Source organism: Calonectris borealis, chromosome 3 (genome assembly GCF_964195595.1).
Source record: "Calonectris borealis chromosome 3, bCalBor7.hap1.2, whole genome shotgun sequence".
NCBI lineage: Eukaryota > Metazoa > Chordata > Aves > Procellariiformes > Procellariidae > Calonectris > Calonectris borealis.
In genome coordinates, this window is record NC_134314.1 from 27,153,223 (window position 1) to 27,172,762 (window position 19,540).

The 19,540-nt window shown below is 43.1% G+C and overlaps 1 protein-coding gene across 5 annotated transcripts in view; it reads left to right on the plus strand.

Annotated features, from left to right (window-relative positions):
• Positions 1 to 17,452, plus strand: part of LOC142080200 (elongin-A-like) — a 28,907-nt gene extending 11,455 nt beyond the window's left edge. The window contains exons 5-13 of one of the 5 annotated variants that reach the window (XR_012672899.1): positions 1,181 to 1,280; positions 2,133 to 2,306; positions 2,896 to 2,993; positions 3,804 to 3,984; positions 4,495 to 4,618; positions 7,314 to 7,429; positions 7,568 to 7,635; positions 9,998 to 10,149; positions 17,054 to 17,452. Coding sequence is in view for 4 of the 5 variants with exons in the window: in XM_075145241.1 (XP_075001342.1) it covers positions 1,181 to 1,280; positions 2,133 to 2,306; positions 2,896 to 2,993; positions 3,804 to 3,984; positions 4,495 to 4,618; positions 7,314 to 7,429; positions 7,568 to 7,629 (855 nt within the window). In the remaining variant the exon portion in view is untranslated. Of the gene's footprint in view, positions 1 to 1,180; positions 1,281 to 2,132; positions 2,307 to 2,895; positions 2,994 to 3,803; positions 3,985 to 4,494; positions 4,619 to 7,313; positions 7,430 to 7,567; positions 7,789 to 9,997; positions 10,150 to 17,053 lie in introns of those variants that run through there. The other 4 variants (XM_075145241.1, XM_075145240.1, XM_075145238.1 and 1 more) reach the window with 4 other exon arrangements.
• Positions 17,453 to 19,540: the final 2,088 nt, after the last annotated feature.

Consider the following 19,540-nt stretch of genomic DNA (forward strand, 5'->3'; position numbering starts at 1 on the left):
GGCAATAGTCTTTGATCCATATCAGCTAATATGGTTTTTACCTGCAAAGTAAAGGTCCTTACCTTTGGAAAGATGTCCCCTTCTGCTCTTGACCAGCCTGGTTTGTGACTATAGCAGCTGTTTGTGTATAGCACAGTCGTTTTGTCAGATGCTGTGGTTATTTAATAGTGAATGTTAAGGTCTGCAGTGGAACTGAACTTTCTTCTTTTAATGCATTGAAGTAAACCTCAGTATTGCATATAAAAATAGTTTATACGTGTTCGTTATGTGAACTATTCTAGTCCCTTGAAGTGGAAGAAGCTTAAATAGCTCCTCTGAGCCAAGGTAGATCTAAACGTGTATTAACTAGACCTTTTAAATGAAGCCCTTTTGTACACTGTGAAAGCTCCAGGCTTTATTGTGGAAGATCTGCAATCTGAATGTGGTATCTTCTGTCCCAAATGGAGAAATATTAATGTAGAGGCTTGTGTATGACACTGTAGCATAAACTGTTTGAGGAAAAATCTTGGATGTTCAAGCAGTTGTGAAAAGCTATTAAAGATACTGAAATGAAGTTCAGGGAGATGCAAGTTTTGGGCTGTAAGTGCCTGGCTTACAATTGGGGAACACTTAAGACCCAATTTAGATGTTGCACATAATGCTGAGCATTTGTAGGGACCTGAACGTAGCAGACTGCCACATCTTTAAATCCCTTTTTAAGGGATTATCTGTGAAAAAATTTAGGCTAAATGGCTTATCCGGCACAATATAGGAGAGTTGATAGGACCAGGTATAAAGCTGTTTCTTATCTTTCAGGATGGCATTTAGTTTGCCTTTAAACATTTAATTGTAGTTTCGTCATCTTGCAGTTTTGTCTCTTTCACTGCACGCTTCTAACCTCAGTAGTGAGTTATCTGAAAGCCTGTTAGCTGAACACATCTGCTCTGTTCTTTAATCTCTTTTTATGCACTGATTGCAGATATCCCACTAAGTTCCTTTTGTGATATAGTCTTGGTAGGTAGAGTATGAAAGGATACGCTGAAAAGTAATCCAGTGAGTACATTTTAGTGCAGAAAAGCAATAATTCTAGTTATCCTAGTTAACTTTGGGGTTTGCTTAAGCGGTTTTTTTGTAGGTTATTTTAAGCCTCAGTAAAACCAAATTTGTAATGTTGAAGCAATATTTCCTTGACTGTGCACAGGCCAAGGTGGCATCCCTCCAAGATCTTCTTAATACTCCACTGCCTAAATTTCTGACAGGCATCTCAATCTCGTCTCCCTCATATGCTGCAGATTTTAAAGGTAAGTAGTATGCAAAGCTGATAAATGTGAAACAGTGCAGGTTTTTACAGCTCTATGTAGAGACATCTTTATCCCATTTCCTAATAAACTATATTAGCTCATCTGTCGATGGCAAAGAAATGCATCACCTTCATTTTCTTGTCTGTAGAAGTCATGTTAAAGATGAAGTGAGTTATAAAGGCTTCCCTCTTATGGCTTGCTGAATAAAGAAATACTGTGGAAGGTTACCACAGATGTAGAGAAGGCATAGATCAGGTGATAGTTCTATAGGCTCCATTTATCTTTACTCCTGTCTGTACCTTATAGCAGGCAAAGCCTTAGTAGAAATTATCTTAGGTAAAACAAATATAGGAAGTGCTAGGTGTAGCTTCAGCATAGGAACTTGCTAGCATCTTTATAGGTAGGTGACACAAAGTGCCAGTGGTTCCCCTAGCAGCTCTTGTGAGGTTTCAGTGGTTTCATGTCACTCTGGTCTTGAAACATCCCTGCTATTGCAGCTTGCGGCTTCTCTAGGATAACTTGGGAAGATCAATAATGTTCTGTAGACTGGTAACAGCGTAATCTAGATGTGAATACAGCTCATGTAGACCTGAGCTAAATAATGTAAGGCTGGTTTGAGTCGGTGCAGCTCACTTGCAACGTACATGCTGTCTTGGTGTTAGATGATGATGAATGGACTTCTGTAAGATATAGTACGCATAAGGGCCCCAAACTGTAATGCAGTAACTTTGTATTTCAAGAAAAATGAATATACACGTGTCCTATCAGCTGTGTTTCTCTCAAAGCTGAATGTTTAAAGCATTGTAAAATGTCAGGAGGTAAAGGAAACCCTGCCTAATGTTTTGTTTGCAGCTTCCCTAACACCTGTTGTAGAAGCACCCCAGCAAGTCAGCGAGCCAGTTCAGTTCACAGGACGGAGACTGAACTCTAAAATGCAAGTTTACTCCGGCTCTAAAACAGTCTGTCTTTCAAAGATGCTTACGCTGTATGAACAATGCATCCGTGTGCTTCAAAACAATATCGATTGTGAGTACTTTAAGGGATTTGTAGCAGGCTGTGCCTGAAAGGGTATCTGATTTCTTTTTTTTCTCCATGCCAAAAACTGGCCTACTAAAAGATATTGCCCCTCCCTACAAATGGTGACTCAGAGCAGGTTGAAGGGCACTTTAGAATGGATTTATGGCCATGCTAAAATGTAGTTTTGTTAGCTTACCTTTTTTAAAGTTCCAACTTTAGTGAAAATATAATGTCCTATAAATTATAAGCCAAAAAGCCTGCTGATTTCCCCCCCCCCCCCTCCAAGATGTTTGTTTACATAAATTAGAATGAGTGATCAAGAAATTGTTTATTCCCTTGTGTAGGCAGAGAGGGGAGTGGTGCATATCGATAAAGATGGGGTAATAGCTATTCAAAGATGCTTTCTCTATCCTCAAATATAACTGCCAGTCAGTATGGAACTGCTGATTTGTAAATATTTTCATAGCCTGACTTCAAAATGTGTTCTGTTAGTGCTTGCTAAAATTAACTTGTATTTTTATTTTTAAACTGTTTGGTGAGTGGTGTTACCCACTGAGTAAAATAAATGAGATGCTGAAAGTACTGTCCTCTCTTGTAGCACTACATGAAGTAGGAGGTGTGCCCTTTGAAATTCTTGAGCCTGTGCTAACACGTTGCACACCAGAGCAGTTGTTTCGAATAGAGGAATGTAATCCGGTAAATTCTACCTTGTTAAATTCAGGGAATCACAGAGGACGAGGCATCTGTTTCTGCCTTCCTTGCACCCTTTTTGATAAAGATTCACTATGGGCTACACTGGTTTTCTGTCTTGCATACTTATTTCTTTGAATTGAGCTGTCATTATCAAGCCTCCCTTTCTCAAGTGTCAGGATTTAAAGCATTTGGGAGAATTATGACTGTTGACTAAGTGAAAGCCAGTGTGGGTAGAAAAGTATTTCTGTTTCTAAAAATAAGGGGAAAAAAAAAAGACCACAGTATTTACCACTGAAATAGCTGGGAAAGTCATAATAGAACCAACCTTTTTCAAGTTACAAATGGTTAAGGCTGCAAAGCATCAGGAAGTATCTGAGGTGAGATTTAATGTGTGTGGTAGATTTCTTATCTACACTTTTAAGACTTCAGCTCCACGATGCATTTGGACATTGAGATTCTGAGTGTGTAGCACTTTGTAGTGCAAGTTGGCCACTTCTCTGGATGCCTAAAGTTGAGAGCTGGTGTGGCCTGAGCCTGTGTTGGAAACACAAGTCTAGCCTGTAAGCATGGCTCATGAACTCAAATATAGAGCTTTGCTGTTTGAAGGTAAGTGATTTCTAGGCTGAAGTCAGCATCTCTGCATGGTATTGCCACGCTCCATGTTGGGATTACCTGTGAGAGCATTTGTGGTGGGATTTGTTCTGCACCTTTCTCCACTGGGGGATTGGGCTGTGTTTACAGGCTCAGCTAATAGGTACTCTTAAAAATGTTATTTTTAAATCTTTGATTTAAGATATTTTGTGTTGAAACTAGATGTTCACAGAAGAGTCTGACCACTTGTGGAAGAAACACTGCCAGAGAGATTTTAAAAATGAGACCCTCCTGGAATATGAGTCTTGGCGTGAAATGTACTTGAGACTGTTCAATCAGAGGGAAGAAAAACTGAAGATGCTTACAAAAAATATTCTTTCAGCTCAGTCTGAGAAACCAAAAGGTAAAATCTGTGGTTAGCTTTTCCACTTATAAAACACAGTCTCTTCTGCTATTCTTGATGCTTACTATGTAGGGTTTAGTAATTTATTTGCACTGAGCACTAATGCTGTATCTGTAGGAGAATACATCAAGAAAGAATGCTGTTCCTTTTAATTTACAAGTTGCTCAAAAAATTAATACGTGCATTAATACAATACATTAATGCATAATATTTGTAGCATACAGTAGACAAGTATTACTGGTTAGACCGAGGATTCTAAGCAACAATGCAAAGAGTATAAATGTAATTATAAATACCAAAGTTAATATGAAGAAATGCTGTATGCAGTCTGTATGTGATTTGCCATGGTTCAGTTACTACTTTGGTACCAGATTCTGCTTTACTGAATTTTTTTTTCCCAGTTTAAAGTTTAAACCTAGAAATTGCCACACAACCCTATTATCAACTGAGTTTTAAACATAAAGGGGGGAAAAAAAATCGCATATCCTCTGCTTCTTGCTGCTGTATTAGGCCGGCAAGTAAAAATGGCTTACATGACCAGTGCAGCAAAACCACCCAGGAATATTCGCCGACAGCAAGAAATCCACGGGACAGCAGGACCTGTCGACCAACTTCATGCGATGGAGAAGTGCAAGTAAGTGTTCTGTAGTACGCTTTTAATTCGAGTTTAGATGTCTTTGTCGATACAAAAGCTTCCTGGCAAAATATTTTTGAAGTTATAAATAGCTCTCTATTTCCTTTCCTTTTTTAAGCAGCTAGTGGCTAGAAACTAACTTGCCTTTTAAGTTTTGTGTGCTCCTCTGCCGTGTATGCATTGTCATTGCACATTTCTCCAAAGTGCCAGTGATGAATTCACCCTCCCAGCTGGAGAGTGAGTGGATGCTTTGTTTTTCTCCAGATTACACTAATGCCGCTTGACATCCTGGGGAGATTCCAGTGTTAATATTTTGTGTTTATAAACCTGCCTAGTAGCCCCACATGTTGTGCTTTCATAAAATCCCAGTCAGCTGTCCAGAGCGATACAGCTGACCAGAGTGAATCTCAGCAACTTTTAATATTCTTGATTGTGGGTTTCTGGTTTGGCAGCTTTTAAAGGAGTGTCTGGAACAGTCAGCCTGTAGCCAACACTAATCACTGGAGGATCAGAAAACTGGGGTTCCTCAGATGTTACCTTTGTACAGCACAAATTTTTTGTGTGACATCTTAGTTCAGAGTAGTTCAACATCCATGAGAACCAAAGCTGAGATGTGATGTTTGCCCTACCATTCCTGCCAGCCTAATGAACTCTCTTGTATCCAAGAGGATGGCTGCAACAGGGAGATAAACCAGCTGTAGCGCCAGCTTCTACCTCTTCTTTCCTTCTCAACTATGTGGAGACAGACTGCTGGTTTTTACTGTTTGAATATCTGTTCTCGTCTGAAAGAAAAACCAGCAGTTTGATTCAGAAGCACCCCATGGGTTGATGAGTCCACATGCCAGCAGCTGGACCATAAAAGCTATGGAGAGTATTCATAGTGCCTGAACATGGGTATCTTAAGCTGTGGTCACTCACTCTGCTGTGGCTGCTGGTGAGCGTGGTGCCCTCCCTTGTCCCCATTGCCTGTGGTTGTTCCCATCTTGGCATAACTGCTCTGCAGCTAGCTCTCTCAAAATTATCCCTTTGGGGAGGCAGCGGGTAGAACATTTTTCATTAGGGAACAGTTATGCAGGTTGACAAGTATGTGCGTGGATAGTGACAGGTAGCTGGGAACAGGAGAATAAAACTTAAGTCAGTCTTGCATCACGTTTGCAACAGCTTAGTATAGCTGAACATGTCAGGAGAGTCATTTTAAGTTGTTTCTGTTCTGATGCTGCAGTGCCTGTAGTTGTGCTGAGTAACTGTTTGGTCTTAGGCAGGTGAACTAGATAACTGAACTGACCTGAGTTTATTGGGGGGGGTGGTGGGGAACCTACAACACCATGGGAAAGTGTTTTCTGTGAATTTCAGGGGCTTGACTTAGTTGAGCAGCCTCAACTTATTGCTCAAGATGGTGGTGATATGGGCAGGAATGACAGCCTGGATGTAGGAACTTCTTAAAATCGGTTTTTACACCAGATGCGCTGTTTTTATAGTTGCACCTTTAGCTGATTAAATTAGGAAGCTTCTTTCAATACTGTTGCTGTTTTCAGTGAAAAGATAGTCCCCCACCAAGGCAGTAGCTTAAGGCACTTCGAGGTAGGCTTTTGCTTTCAGTTGCCTTGGGGGGAGGTTGTATCTGTATTGCGACAGACCAGCCTTCCAGTTTAGGTGCTTCAAGTACAGTAGTGTAAATGTCTTTTCTGCTCCAGTAATCTCTGGACCAGGAACTGAATGATGTACTGCAAGCCCTGCATGTTTTTTTTCTCAGGCATGATAAATTAGGAAGAACTGTTGTGTGAAAGAAGCCGTGAGAGGGTTGTTGCTTTGCCTTCTTGAGAAGCAAGAGTTTGTTTAGGCACGATGAATTTAACTTCATTGCTTTGACCATGTCCTCTGAAAACCTGAGTTTTGCAGGTTGTAGAATTTGTGCAGCTGAAATCTTCACTGAAGAAGCTGTTTTTGCAGGAGCTAAAAAGGTCTTATGGCAGATGTCCAGATCCCTAACAGGCTGCTGTTTGCAGTTCAGTGTGCAGTAGTATACAATAACTGGCAGCAGGCGTCAGTGACTGGCTCTGAGGCGTACAAGGCTGCCCAGATTGGTGACGTCATGCTGACACTTTAATGCTGTGTTGGTTTAACTGTCTTTAGCAGTAGGCATCAGCTCTGTATCTGTGCCTGTCTCGGTCCTTGTCCTGTTGATTGAGGATCCCAACCCAATATTTAGGGTTAGTTATTCCTTTTCCTAGACATTCTGACTTTTTTAAAAAAAAAAAAGAAAACTCATTTTTGTAAATTTGCCCTCGTTTTCTGGCAGAGAGCTAGTTAGCAGTTCAGCTGTGTTTGAAAAGGAAAATAAACACAAAGAGCAAAGTAGAACACAGAACATCATGAATCACAATGATATTGCTAAACATTTTGATCTCTCACAAATTCTGATCCTTTAATTTGACAGACAAATAAGATGCATCAAATCTAATAAATAGAAAATTTGTGCAAGAATGGAAATGGACTAGATGACTACCTGAGGTCGCTTCTAACCTGAATTATCCTATGATTTTTAAATGTACCACAGAACTGACTTCTTAAAATACTGTCTTTGAGGTGTAAAGTCTTAAATGTCTGTGATAGTTTTTCTTCTCCAAAACGAGCCAGAGCAAATGGTAGTTTCATATCAAAAGCTAACTTTTTTCTTATTTCCTTGTTTTAAAAGAACAAGGATTCCAGAAAGCAGAGACAGAAATAACTCATCAAATCTGATCCCTACTAGCAACAGTGGAAGCTCTAGCTCAGGTGTCATGACTCAAGATGGAAAGAAGCCTATCAAAAGTAAATGGAATTTCCTAAGATTATCAAGATAATTGTTTTAACTTGCTGTCTATTAATATATGCTTAATATTATGCTAATACCATTTTAAGTCACTCACTGCTGTAATCCTAACTGGTCTCTTCTTTTTGTTGCTGAAGAAATTGCACCAATCATGAAGAAAACTTTGAAAGCGTTGAAGAATAGAGCTGGACGACGATAAAATGAGGTTGCATATTTGAAGCTTATATGACTATTTGTATATCATGCTACAGCTAATGAAAGTAATGTTAATGTAAACATTCTTCAATTTGCCTTAGTTAAAATAGTTATGAAACATTGCGGGGCAAATGATTTACAATAAAAAATTGAAACATCTGAATCCTTTCATACTGCTGCTTTCTTATTCATGAATGAAGAAAACTGAATTGAAATAAGGTCAGTACCCAATAATGATAAATCAGTTTATATGGACTTTTATAGGTGCTGTCTTTATAAGTTTATGTACACATTTGCATAAGTTTTTCATGTAAGCACTTCAGCTGTGGGTATATTTTGCCAAGGTTGAAGTTATCTTGTAGAAATGGCCACAAGGTGTACTTAGATACAATTGCAAAGAGGTCTTGGAGCCTCTAGCACAAAAGTGTTTTGGAAACTTAGTGTATTTGTTTCACTAAAGGTTTTCCTAGGGAGACTTCTATATTTTTCTTTTTATGAAAACGTGATTTGGTTGAGTTTTAGTTTTTCCTCTTCTGGAAACAGAAGACTCTATAAGACAGTCCTGGACCTCAACTTCTGACCTGCTGGAAGTGGGCTGCAAAACTTCTTAGTTAGAACACCATGTGCTTTTCAGCCATTTTACTTAGCCTAGGCAATGAGCCTTTAAAGGAGAGGTAGGAGAAGACAATGTCTTCAATTTAAATTTTTTTTTTAAAGCAGGATTTATATACTGCCAGGGTAGATAGGGCAGGCCATGACCGTGAGTTAATGAAAAATCATGTGTTATTCAGGAGCTCTGTCTAGTTGGGACATTTTTGGTACAATAATTAAAACCAGACCTGTCATTGTGTGATACCATCTAAAGGCATTAAGTCCTTGTGTGGGAGATGGTATTTCGGGAACAAACAGAAGGGAGGGAAACCAAGAATGTCATCAGTTTGATGCTATGGTCATCTTGTAGAACTCTGATCTGCTGCTATCAGCATGTTGTGAAGAGGCCTAACTCACAACATTGAATATGAGCCTTTTGTGTTCGAAGTGAAAAAGCTATTTGGTCTTGAATAGCTGTCCTTTCAAGAGTTGGGGACTGCTGCAGTTTGGGGTTAGTCTATGAATGGGTTTGCTTTTAGAAATGAGATACTTCTTTGTAGTTGCTTCATCTAAACCAGTTCACTTGCATGAATTGTACGTCTGACTTTGCCTTGAAGGCATGGCTTACAAATAGAGGGACTCTTTCTATAGACTGCAGTCAGTAGCTGCAAGTAGGTCTTGTTTCTTCCTTTGTACTTCTATAGGATTTGGCATCTTAGAACTCCTCCTGAAGCACAGGGTAAGGGAAAAATCATCATGAAACCAGTTGATGTCTCTACTCAAGACACCTTATGTGTGAATTTCCTCACCATCCTATAAATTTTCAGGTAGATTACAAAACACTGCTACTAAAAATGGCTTTTAGGGTCAGGTAACATAGTCACCCATACATAACAGCTTGTGCGAATGCTCTATTTATAGAGGGATTTTAAGTCAGCAGATGTGCAACTGTGTTGTGGTTTTTCTCCATGCATGATAGTTGCACTAAAAAGAATGAAAGATGAGAACAGGTCTGTTGACCTGGAAAGCGTGGGGAGCTTTCTCTGTCTCTAGGATCAAAACAAGCATTGACTAGTAGAAGAGGTAGTGCGGTGTCTGTCATCCACATCTGTAAAGAATGCTTTTGGGAGGAGCTATTCAGGACTTAAACCTGGCTGAATGGCCAGTGTACCACCCTTTGTCCATCAAACAGCTCTGGTCATCATACAGTTGCTAATCAGTTGGTGGCGGAAGCTTAATTCAGTTGGAGGTTTGTATCAAGTGTAGTGTGAATTGTTCAAGAATTCTGGTTTTTTGCTAAATCACTTATTTGCTGTAGTTGTTGATGGTATCCTTTTATGTAAGAAAAGACAAAGCTGTAACTAAGCCCTCTGTTGGACTCTGGCATTAGAGAACACAGCTGTAATCATTCAGAACAGCTATAGATGATAGGAGTGTCCCCTTGGGAGATTGAAGTATAAATAGTTGTTTTAACTGGTAGACTTGGATTGTTAATTGAAGTAGGAGATAACTCTTTTCCTATCCTTGGCACTGATGGCAGAGCTGTGTGGAAGGCAAATTTGACTTCAAGATTAAGTGGCTTTCACTTCCTCTTCTTGCTTTCTCTCCCTTCAAAGGCTGTAGATGTATCTCTGGTAAGAGATACGCGGAGGGTACCAATGGGATCGGATTGTTTTCCTGACAATTTCTATATTAGAAAATACTGTAGACAAGCATATCGCTTTACAATAAAGTAGTTGGTGCTACACACACTTCAGGCTAGGGTTTTTCTTTCACTTCAGATGTGCTGTGGTCTGTTCCTATGGACTGAATGCCCACCTGAGGCTGCAGTGTGTCAGGAGTGCTCTGGACATGCATCTCCCAGTTCATTTGTGAGGAATCCTATCTTTGTGTGTGACACTGCTTTGTGACATGATTCAAAGCACATGTGGAGGTAAATTAAAAGCTTACTTCAAAAGCATACCCTTTTAATGTGAACTAGAACACTAATGTAGATGCTTCTGCCTTCCATCCCCCTATGCAGTTACTCCAGTAAAAAGGAGTTCTTACTAGGTCTGTGTGTTCTTGGCATCTGACATACCTAACAATACCTGAGGCAGATCACTTTGCTTGTGGTGGATGCACAGAAAGACTTTTGGATGGTTTTGTTACATACTCCCTAGGCTGGTTGCCACATCCTTACAGGATTTATTAGGAGCCTCCTGTTGTGTTTGATCTGTTCTGTGTTCTAGTCTACTGGCTCTGAGCTCCGTGGTGGAGAGCTGAGCCTGACTCGGGGTAGCTTGGAGGAGGAGATCTGTGATCCTTCTCAGGTAAGTGGCTATTTTCACAGAAAGACTAAACGTCATGAGTGCATGGCAGCCTTCTCTTCCTTAGAAACATTGCAGCTTGTATCTCCTGCAGAAAGAGCCTTTCATCCTAGCAGCACAACTGCTTTTCCCTCCAGGTGATGAGCAAGTTCCATGTTCATTTCCGGCAAATTAAATAAGTAATGGGAGAAAAATACGGTCACAAAAGGAAAACCCCGCTGTTGCGGAAAAGACCACAAATGGAGAATATTTCTTTCCTTGAACTGTCCATTTCATGCATAGAAACCACTTTCCACTTCCTGCCAATGTTTGTTTCATAGCATTCAGGAACGTTTTCCATCTTCTTAGTGGTTGAGCCCAAGAAGAAAGCTCGGCCTGACTGCTATTCCACTTAAAAAAGGATGTATGATCTTGCCATTTAAATAGTCCCTGTGGCAGGAGGAGAACACACAGTTTTGAGGTGAAGCGTTCTTTCTTATGAGACCCTGCTCAGAAGTCATGTGAAGTTCCAGGAGCTAAGCTCTTCTTGGAGACCACATAGGCATTCAAATGCTAGGGTAAGTCCTGGGCCAAAGCCAGGAAGGGGTTTAGGGTTTGGCGCGATCCTTCTGGAAGAATTTGGAGACCTCACTGAATTGCCCTATGCATACTGTTTTCAGTTGTTGCTGTTCCAAGGATCAGTACTTGAGCTGCTGCTGAAGCAAGGCACAACTGGGATCCCTGTCAGCAGGGGTGATGTTACAGCTCTGAGCATGGTGCCATTGGCTGTCTGGTACCTGGGGACTTCTGAGCATTTCTGGTAGTCATAGGATAATCTCAGCAGAGGGAAAAGAAATCCCCTCACACAGTGCAAATCTCAGACTTGCCATCTGAAAGCTCAGGAAAATGTCTGTGCCAGGATTTAGTGTGGTGAAAAATGTTGGCTTGACAAGTAAGAAGACATTCCTAGATATACTGCTTTTGGGGGAAAAAATCCCAAACAAAACACCACCCAACAAAACAACCAGTGAGGGTTGCCTGATTCTTTTACTTGTATTATTTTCCTTTTCTGCCCTTCCTGTAAAGATAGGAGCGGTCTTTGAGTGGGTGATTGAAGGCCTTGGTTAGATAACCTACTGTCTCCCCTTGCAGCCACCCCCACCACTGAGCAGAGGTTTCCCTCCTCCCACAGAGCTGCCAAAGGCAGTGTCCACAGCAGAACTTACAAAGATCTTTTTCCTGCAGTTGTAACTAGTTATTGCCACCGGAGGAACAAGTCTAGTTCTCTCCAGATTCATAATGTCTGCTAGTGGCAAGCTTAATCCTACCAGGCAAGGGAGGAATGAGAAGTAGCTTAGAGGAGTAGCTTGCTCTCTTGGTTCACCATCTATGGGGGAAACGGTCTTTGTTTCTTTACAGGCTGAACATGGAATTGTGGAACTGTGGAATATTTTTCTTGTCAGTAACTTCCATATGAGCAATTCTTCCCTTCAGCCCCCAAAGCATTTCCCTTCTGATCTGCCGAATCAATTGGGGGAAAAAGAATGGTGATGTGTCCTCACAATCAATCAGATTTGATCCACTGTAGGGGCTGGGTTCAGCATTTCTTGGTGTGATCATTCACCTTTGGTTTTCAATGGGTCTCTGCTTTGGGTACCATTGTTTAGCACTGAAACTCTTCAGGAAGGTGGTGGAATCACTCTCTGCCATTGTGCTGCTTGGCATGAGAATGGGAATAAATCGTTCTTCCTCCTGCTTAATGGAAGTGATGTGCAATGTACAGAGGTGTATTATCCTCCTCTCTCTTACAGTTTCTAGTAAATACTTTTAATGTGCTTTTCTAATTTTCTGTTTTGCACAGTTGTGAGTTGTATCCTTACACAACTATTGGATCTTCTCCCTCTCTCAACTTCTTCATAGGGCTGAACTATGTTTTATTCTGTGGTACAGTCATTTCCTTTGGTTACATATCTTGGGTTGTTTTTAAAACGTCAACCTTAATCTTTAGCAAAAAGGGGCCTCTGCGACTATACGTATTTTAGAGACAGAATTGCAGGCTTTTTAGAAAATAAATACAATTTGTGGAGAGTTGGGATCCAAAACAACAAAAAAGCAGATGAAAAACAAGCATTTCTAAATGTGCAAAGGAATGTACTAATCTCAGAAGACTTGAGAAAACCGTTTCTGCAGATGACATACAAAGGCCAAGTCTCTCATGCCCTAGAACCATAAAGATCAGGAGAAGCTGTGTTGTCCAAGATGGAGCATCCTGGAATCTGAGGTCTAATGGTCCTGTGCATTTAACCCACCTCAACTTCCTCACCAATGTGGCCCTAGACAAAAATGATACTAAAAATGGAGCTTGGAATTGCCAGGATTGTAGAATTGAATACATGATGAGGCTATCATCGTTTTTTGGAAATGAAGCATCAAATATTCAGGAAATTACCAAATATTTTAAGGCATAGAAATCTAGTTTCAGAATCTAAGTGTCTCTCTTAAATTCAGGAGAAGAAACTATTCAGGTCAAGATAGTGCAGAAGGTTGGGTGTTCCCCCCCCTCCCCCTCCCCCCCCCCAATTGCAAGACTTTAAAATCCCTGCCTTATTTGTGACCTTGTAGTTTCACACTTATCATCTTTGTAGCTTAAGCCCTAACCGGTGTGCTTACTGTGGGAAGTGCCGGTGGAAGCCTTCAGTAGTGTATGTTTTGTGAACTCTGTTTACAGAGAAGTTGCCTCTTCTTATTCCTGGTGACAGACCTAAAAATGGCACTTGCTCAGGAAGAGGGCTGAACAACTCTGGAAAATCTTACGTAGCTGTCCTCCTACAGAACTGCAAGTGGGTATCTAAGCAGTAGACAAAGCTCTTTACCACTTCTCCAGGCCAGAATTGTTGAGGCCGCAGAAGGAGCGATGCTGCTTGCTGAAGCCTGCAGAAGCAGGAAAATAAGCTGCTCAGGCAGAAACGAAGAAGAGCGAGCCGCTGCTTGCCTCTGGAAGAAGGAAAGAGTCTACCCTGCAAGAGGGGAGAAAGCTGCTGAGACCTGACTGGGAAGCAATCTTCCCTCTTTTCAAGACGCTGATCTCTCTGAGGGGAAAAATTTGAAGCCCTTGCTCTGTGTATTTCTGTCTCTTTTACCAGACAAGGCACTTTCCTGACTTAGAGCTCTTCACAATGCTCAGGGAGTTCTCAGCTTTTCTCTCCCACGGATGTGCTGTAGCCATCTGTCTGCAAAACACATTTTCCCCACAGTTACCTGTGTTGATGTGCTTTTCAATGCTTTCAGACCTTTCAGCCTGGAAGTTAGATAATTAGTCTGTCTGAAATTTAGATAAACACTAAAGTGGCACATTAAAGTGTGACTTTTCAGAGCATCAGTATCACGCTGGAGCAGGGCTGACAGCTGAGTTCTGGGCTTAGGGATTTAGAAAAGCATGGAGAGGATGAAATGTTGTAGAGAAGTCCCAAAGGCTTATGCACAAAGCAGCTTCTCCAGGTTTCCAGAAAGCCTGAGACCTGAGTTTTCTTCTGCAGCTGAGGGATGAACACCACAGAACCTGAGCAGAGGTACCAATCTCTCTACCTTTATAGGGAAGGAGAAAAATACTTTATGTGGTTCTGAAAATGCAAAATCAATGTATCGGGGACCTCATTATAACAAGGAGCTCTCTGCCCTGTGCCACAAGGTTTTGTTGTGATATGGATGTTGATCACCAGCCAATTAATCAACTAGCATCCTTTCAAATTCCTTTCTTTGGTGAGGGGGCATTGCATGATGAGGAGGCTGACCTTTATTATCATAGCAAAAATGATACAGTGCTTTAAGAAATAAGACTTATGTTGCCTCTTGGACTTCTCCATCTACTCTTCTCTTTGGGCCTAATGAACCAGGGAAATGTATATTTTCTGAAACCTATTTTCCCAGTGACTATTTGGAGAACAAATACTTTCAGAACTGGCAGAAACTGGAAATGTCAAGGCATTGCTTTATTCTAGAAGTTCTAATAGGTTCTTAATGGTCCTTAGAAGATGTTACCATTTAACGTTCTCAGAACCGTACTGGTTCCTAAGAAGGGAAATGTCCCCAGTCTCTACTGAATGCCTTTTCCAGAAGTTTCTTGATCTGGAGAGCTGCATTAAGCTGTACCTGTGTTTCCTCTGCTGTTTGGTACAGCAACACATTTTTCACTGCTGAGGGCTCAAATCTCTTTGGCCTGCCTAAAAAGAGAGGGTTAGGGAAGAGTTTCCTTAAGAAAACCTTGCAGTGGGTCTACTATGAAGTTATTTAATCATTCAGTGTTATCAAAACTTTCAACACTAAGATGATAGCATATCTTGATTCTCTATAATCTGTATCAAGAGCTTTGTGGAAGAACTCATGCATAATGTATGAAGCCTTTGTCTTGGTTGTTTGAGTAGGACTGAGCTATATTTTGCATGTAAGTCAGTGTTAAACATTGAAAACACAGTATAATTTTTTCAAAATTATGGCAGTTGCAGCACAGAAAGGATTTTTCTGAGGATTTAGGGAAAAACCAAGGATGTGACAGACCTTGGTTTTGGTGCTGCTCTGACTAGCACAGTGGTTTACAATCTTTTTAGTTGTTGGTAGTTAAAACCCACTGAGATCCTGAGCTTGTAGGGGACAAGACAACCATTCTTCCTACCAATATTTTTGTCCTTGCTCTGGAATAGGAAGCTTCATCTCTTAGTCATGATTTATAATAATCTGTTGAATTATATTAAAAATAATGCCTTTCTTCTGGGCATGAATTGCTGTAATTCTCAAAGAGAATTTCAATCAATTTCAATCTCAAATTTCCCATGGCACTACTGTTGCCATAGGAGAGAAGATGCTTTTGCTTGGGTGCTGACCCTTCCTCATGGATGCCCATCTGTCATTCCCTCCATCCTCCCGACAGTGCCTGGCTCCCACCTCACTGTAGCTACCAGCATGCGAAGGGGAGGCTCTTACCTACGGGGGGAGAGCAGTGGGCTACCTTTCCTTCCTAGGCTCCCATGCTCTGAGGTATGTCCTGCTTACCTAAGTTGAAAGGTTATTCAGCTTTTTTAAGGTTATTATACTGTGGTTTCCAGGCAACAGAATTTGGCAAGAATTTAGACAGCAGAAAGATAATGGTGTCACCACGAGAGCGCAGTCCTGAGGGTGGTAAGGAGTCAGGCAGGTGCTCTGCATCCCACCTCCTGCCCTTCTTGAAGCATGGCTCCTGTCCCCGCTCGTCCGTCTTTCCCGGTGGCTGCCCCAGGGCCCAGGAGGGGTTATTACAGAGGGGCTCAAGTGCTGCAAGAAGTGGCTGTGAGAATTAGGTCCCTGTTTCCTCCCAAAGCTGGGTACGGTTTGACTCTGTAACTCCCTCCGGCAATTATGAAGATTATGGTCTGGGTCATTTCCTCTTAACAACCCCTTTCTGAGCACGCTGGCATGCAGTTTAGAGGGTTTTTTCTCCAGATAGATGCCAAACCACAAGCATGGGCAACCTTAAAAATCAGAGGAACAACAGGCTAATCCCCAACTGCGAGATCAAGAATAGTACACTGTTTTTTCAGTCTGTCGTCCAAAATGCTAATGTAGCTGTTCGCCTTGCCAGCTCTCCCAGTAATGTCGAGTAAGGTGATTTTTGGTTCTACCTCTTTTCTGCCCGAAGCCTGATGGCGTTTCCAGCCTCTTCTCAGAAAAGAAAGGCTCATCAACCCATGCCGTGTCCTTACTCCCACCCCAGCACCTCCTCTGTCTGCCCAGCTCTTGCAGTCTGTCTGTCTGCCTCTCCTTTTTATCACAATCCTTCCTCCTCCAGCTCCTGATACAATATCACAATGCCACATGAAGAAACATCTCCGCGAAATGCCCTAGTGTATATTCTGCCTTTTTTTGTGCTGCGCACGCGTGGTTTTCTTTTCTCTTTCATTTTCAGGGATGTCACCTTAGTTCCCGCATTGAAACCGTTCCCTATTCCCCATCACGGATAATTTTATAAATGTATTTCCATTTCTTTTTCGGAGCACTCCTACAGGAAGTTAAAGCTTCCTAGTTTCAGAGACGGAGCTGTTCTCTGCTAATGTATCCCAAAATAATCAGGATGCTGTCGACGTGCTCAAAAAGGAGGATGTGTTTGCTGTCTTCAAGTGTTTGTTCATACTTTTCAGTCTACTAAATGTGTTTTCTTCACACTTTGACTTGCTGATTTGTCGCTAAGTGTGAAATAGGTGCTTGTGTTCCTGAAAGCAGATGCTTTCAATTCAGGTTTAGAAAGTCCAATTTCGATGCCTGTGTTTGAAAATGGGACTTTTCACAAAATGGAGCTTTTTCTGTACCCGAAACCTGCCTTGCTCTCGGGTATTGCTCATCCGCAGCTCCGCTTACAGCCTCGCACGACGAGTGGGCTGTGCCTGTTTTGAAGCGAATAGATAAACACGCTGCCCTCTGCTCACCTAACTCTGGCTCCGATGCCTTTTGGCAGCTTTTTAGAAAGCCTGATTTTTTTTTTTTTCTCTTTTTTTTTTTTCCTCTGTGTGCTATTTTTTCTAGTGGAGACAAGATACTTCAGAGCAGCAGTACCTATGCTGATCTCCATACAAGACCACACGTAGCTCAGTCGTTTCTGGTGGCCTCGGCGTAGCAGCCTACAAAGACCAGAGATCAACGTCTGAGCTCGCACCTTTAATCAGATGTCACTTCTTGTCCCTATTAAATAAGAGGAAGATTTGCTAGAGGGAAGACTTCCTTGAGTGCCTTCCAACAGCTCCTTTGTTTTACATCTGGGCTGTGTAAAATATGTCCTATCACATTGGCCCCTGCGGTTCAGCCCGGCGGCTGGCAGCGTGGCCGCCGCAGGCAGCAAACTCCAGATTTCATTCGGCGTGAGTGAGCGATTTGCGTGGGTGTGCTGCTAATCATAGAATCATTAAGGTTGGAAGAGACCTCTAAGATCATCGTGTCCAACCGTCAACCCAACACACCATGCCCACTACACCATGTCCCTAAGCGCCTCATCTACACGTCTTTTAAATACTTCCAGGGATGGTGACTCAACCACTGCCCTGGGCAGCCTGTTCCGAGGCCTGACCACTCTTTCAGTAAAGAAATTTCTCCTAATGTCCAGTCTAAACCTCCCCTGGCGCAACTTGAGGCCATTTCCTCTCGTCCTATCGCTAGTTATTTGGCAGAAGAGACCAACACCCACCTCGCTACAACCTCCTTTCAGGTAGTTGTAGAGCGCGATGAGGTCTCCCCTCAGCCTCCTCTTCTCCAGGCTAAACAGTCCCAGTTCCTTCAGCCGCTCCTCATAAGGCTTGTGCTCCAGGCCCTTCACCAGCTTCCTTACCCTTCTCTGGACACGCTCCAGCACCTCCATGTCCTTCTTGTAGTGAGGGGCCCAAAACTGAACACAGTATTCGAGGTGCGGCCTCACCAGTGCCGAGTACAGGGGCACGATCACCTCCCTGCTCCTGCTGGCCACACTATTTTTGATACAGGCCAGGATGCCGTTGGCCTTCTTGGCCACCTGGGCACACTGCCGGCTCATGTTCAGCCGGCTGTCAACCAGCACCCCCAGGTCCTTTTCCCCTGGGCAGCTTTCCAGCCACTCTTCCCCAAGCCTGTAGCGTTGCCTGGGGTTGTTGTGGCCGAAGTGCAGGGCCCGGCATTTGGCCTTGTTGAACCTCATACAGTTGGCCTCGGCCCATCGATCCAGCCTGTCCAGGTCCCTCTGCAGAGCCTTCCTACCCTCGAGCAGATCAACACTCCCGCCCAGCTTGGTGTCGTCTGCAAACTTACTGAGGGAGCACTCGATCCCCTCGTCCAGATCATTGATAAAGATATTGAACAGGACCGGCCCCAGTACTGAGCCCTGGGGAACACCGCTCGTGACCGGCCGCCAACTGGATTTAACTCCCTTCACCACAACTCTCTGGGCTCGGCCGTCCAGCCAGTTTTTTACCCAGCGAAGAGTGTACCTGTCTAAGCCGTGAGCCGCCATCTTCTCTAGGAGAATGCTGTGGGAGACAGTGTCAAAAGCTTTACTGAAGTCCAAGTAGACCACATCCACAGCCTTTCCCTCATCCACGAGGCGGGTCACGTGGTCATAGAAGGAGATCAGGTTGGTCAAGCAGGACCTGCCTTCCATGAACCCGTGCTGGCTGGGCCTGATCCCCTGCTTGTCCCACACATGGCTTGTGAGCGCCCTCAGGACCAACTGCTCCATAACCTTCCCCGGCACCGAGGTCAGGCTGACCAGCCTGTAGTTCCCCGGATCCTCCTTCCGGCCCTTCTTGTAGATGGGCATCACATTGGCAAGCCTCCAGTTGTCTGGGACCTCCCCCGTTAACCAGGACTGCTGGTAAATGATGGAGAGTGGCTTGGCGAGCTCCTCCGCCAGCTCCCTCAGTACCCTCGGGTGGATCCCATCCGGCCCCATAGACTTGTGAACGTCCGGGTGGTGTAGCAGGTCATTAACTTCTTCCTCTTGGATTATGGGGGGTTTATCCTGCTCTTGTCCCTGTCTTCCAGCTCAGGGGGCTGAGTACCCTGAGGATAACTGGTCTGACTATTAAAGACTGAGGCAAAGAAGGCGTTGAGTACCTCAGCCTTATCCTCGTCCTTGGTGGCAGCGTCCCCCCCCCCCCCGCATCCAACAGGGAATGGAGATTCTCCTTGGCTCTGTTTTTGTCATTAATATACTTGTAAAAGCATTTTTTGTTGTCTCTCATGACAGTGGCCAGGTTGAGTTCTAGCTGGGCTTTTGCCTTTCTAATTTCCTCTCTGCACGACCTAACGCGATCCCTGTACTCTTCTTGAGTTGCCTGCCCCTTCTTCCACAAAAACTCTCCTTTTTTCCCTGAGTCCCAGCCAGTGCTCCCCGTTCAGCCAGGCCGGTCGTCTTCCCCGCCCGTTCTTCTTACGGCACATGGGGACAGCCCACTCCTGCGCCTTTAAGACTTCCTTCTTGAAGAACGTCCAGCTTTCCTGGACCCCTTTGCCCGTCTCCCAAGGGACCCTCTCGACCGGTGTCCTGAG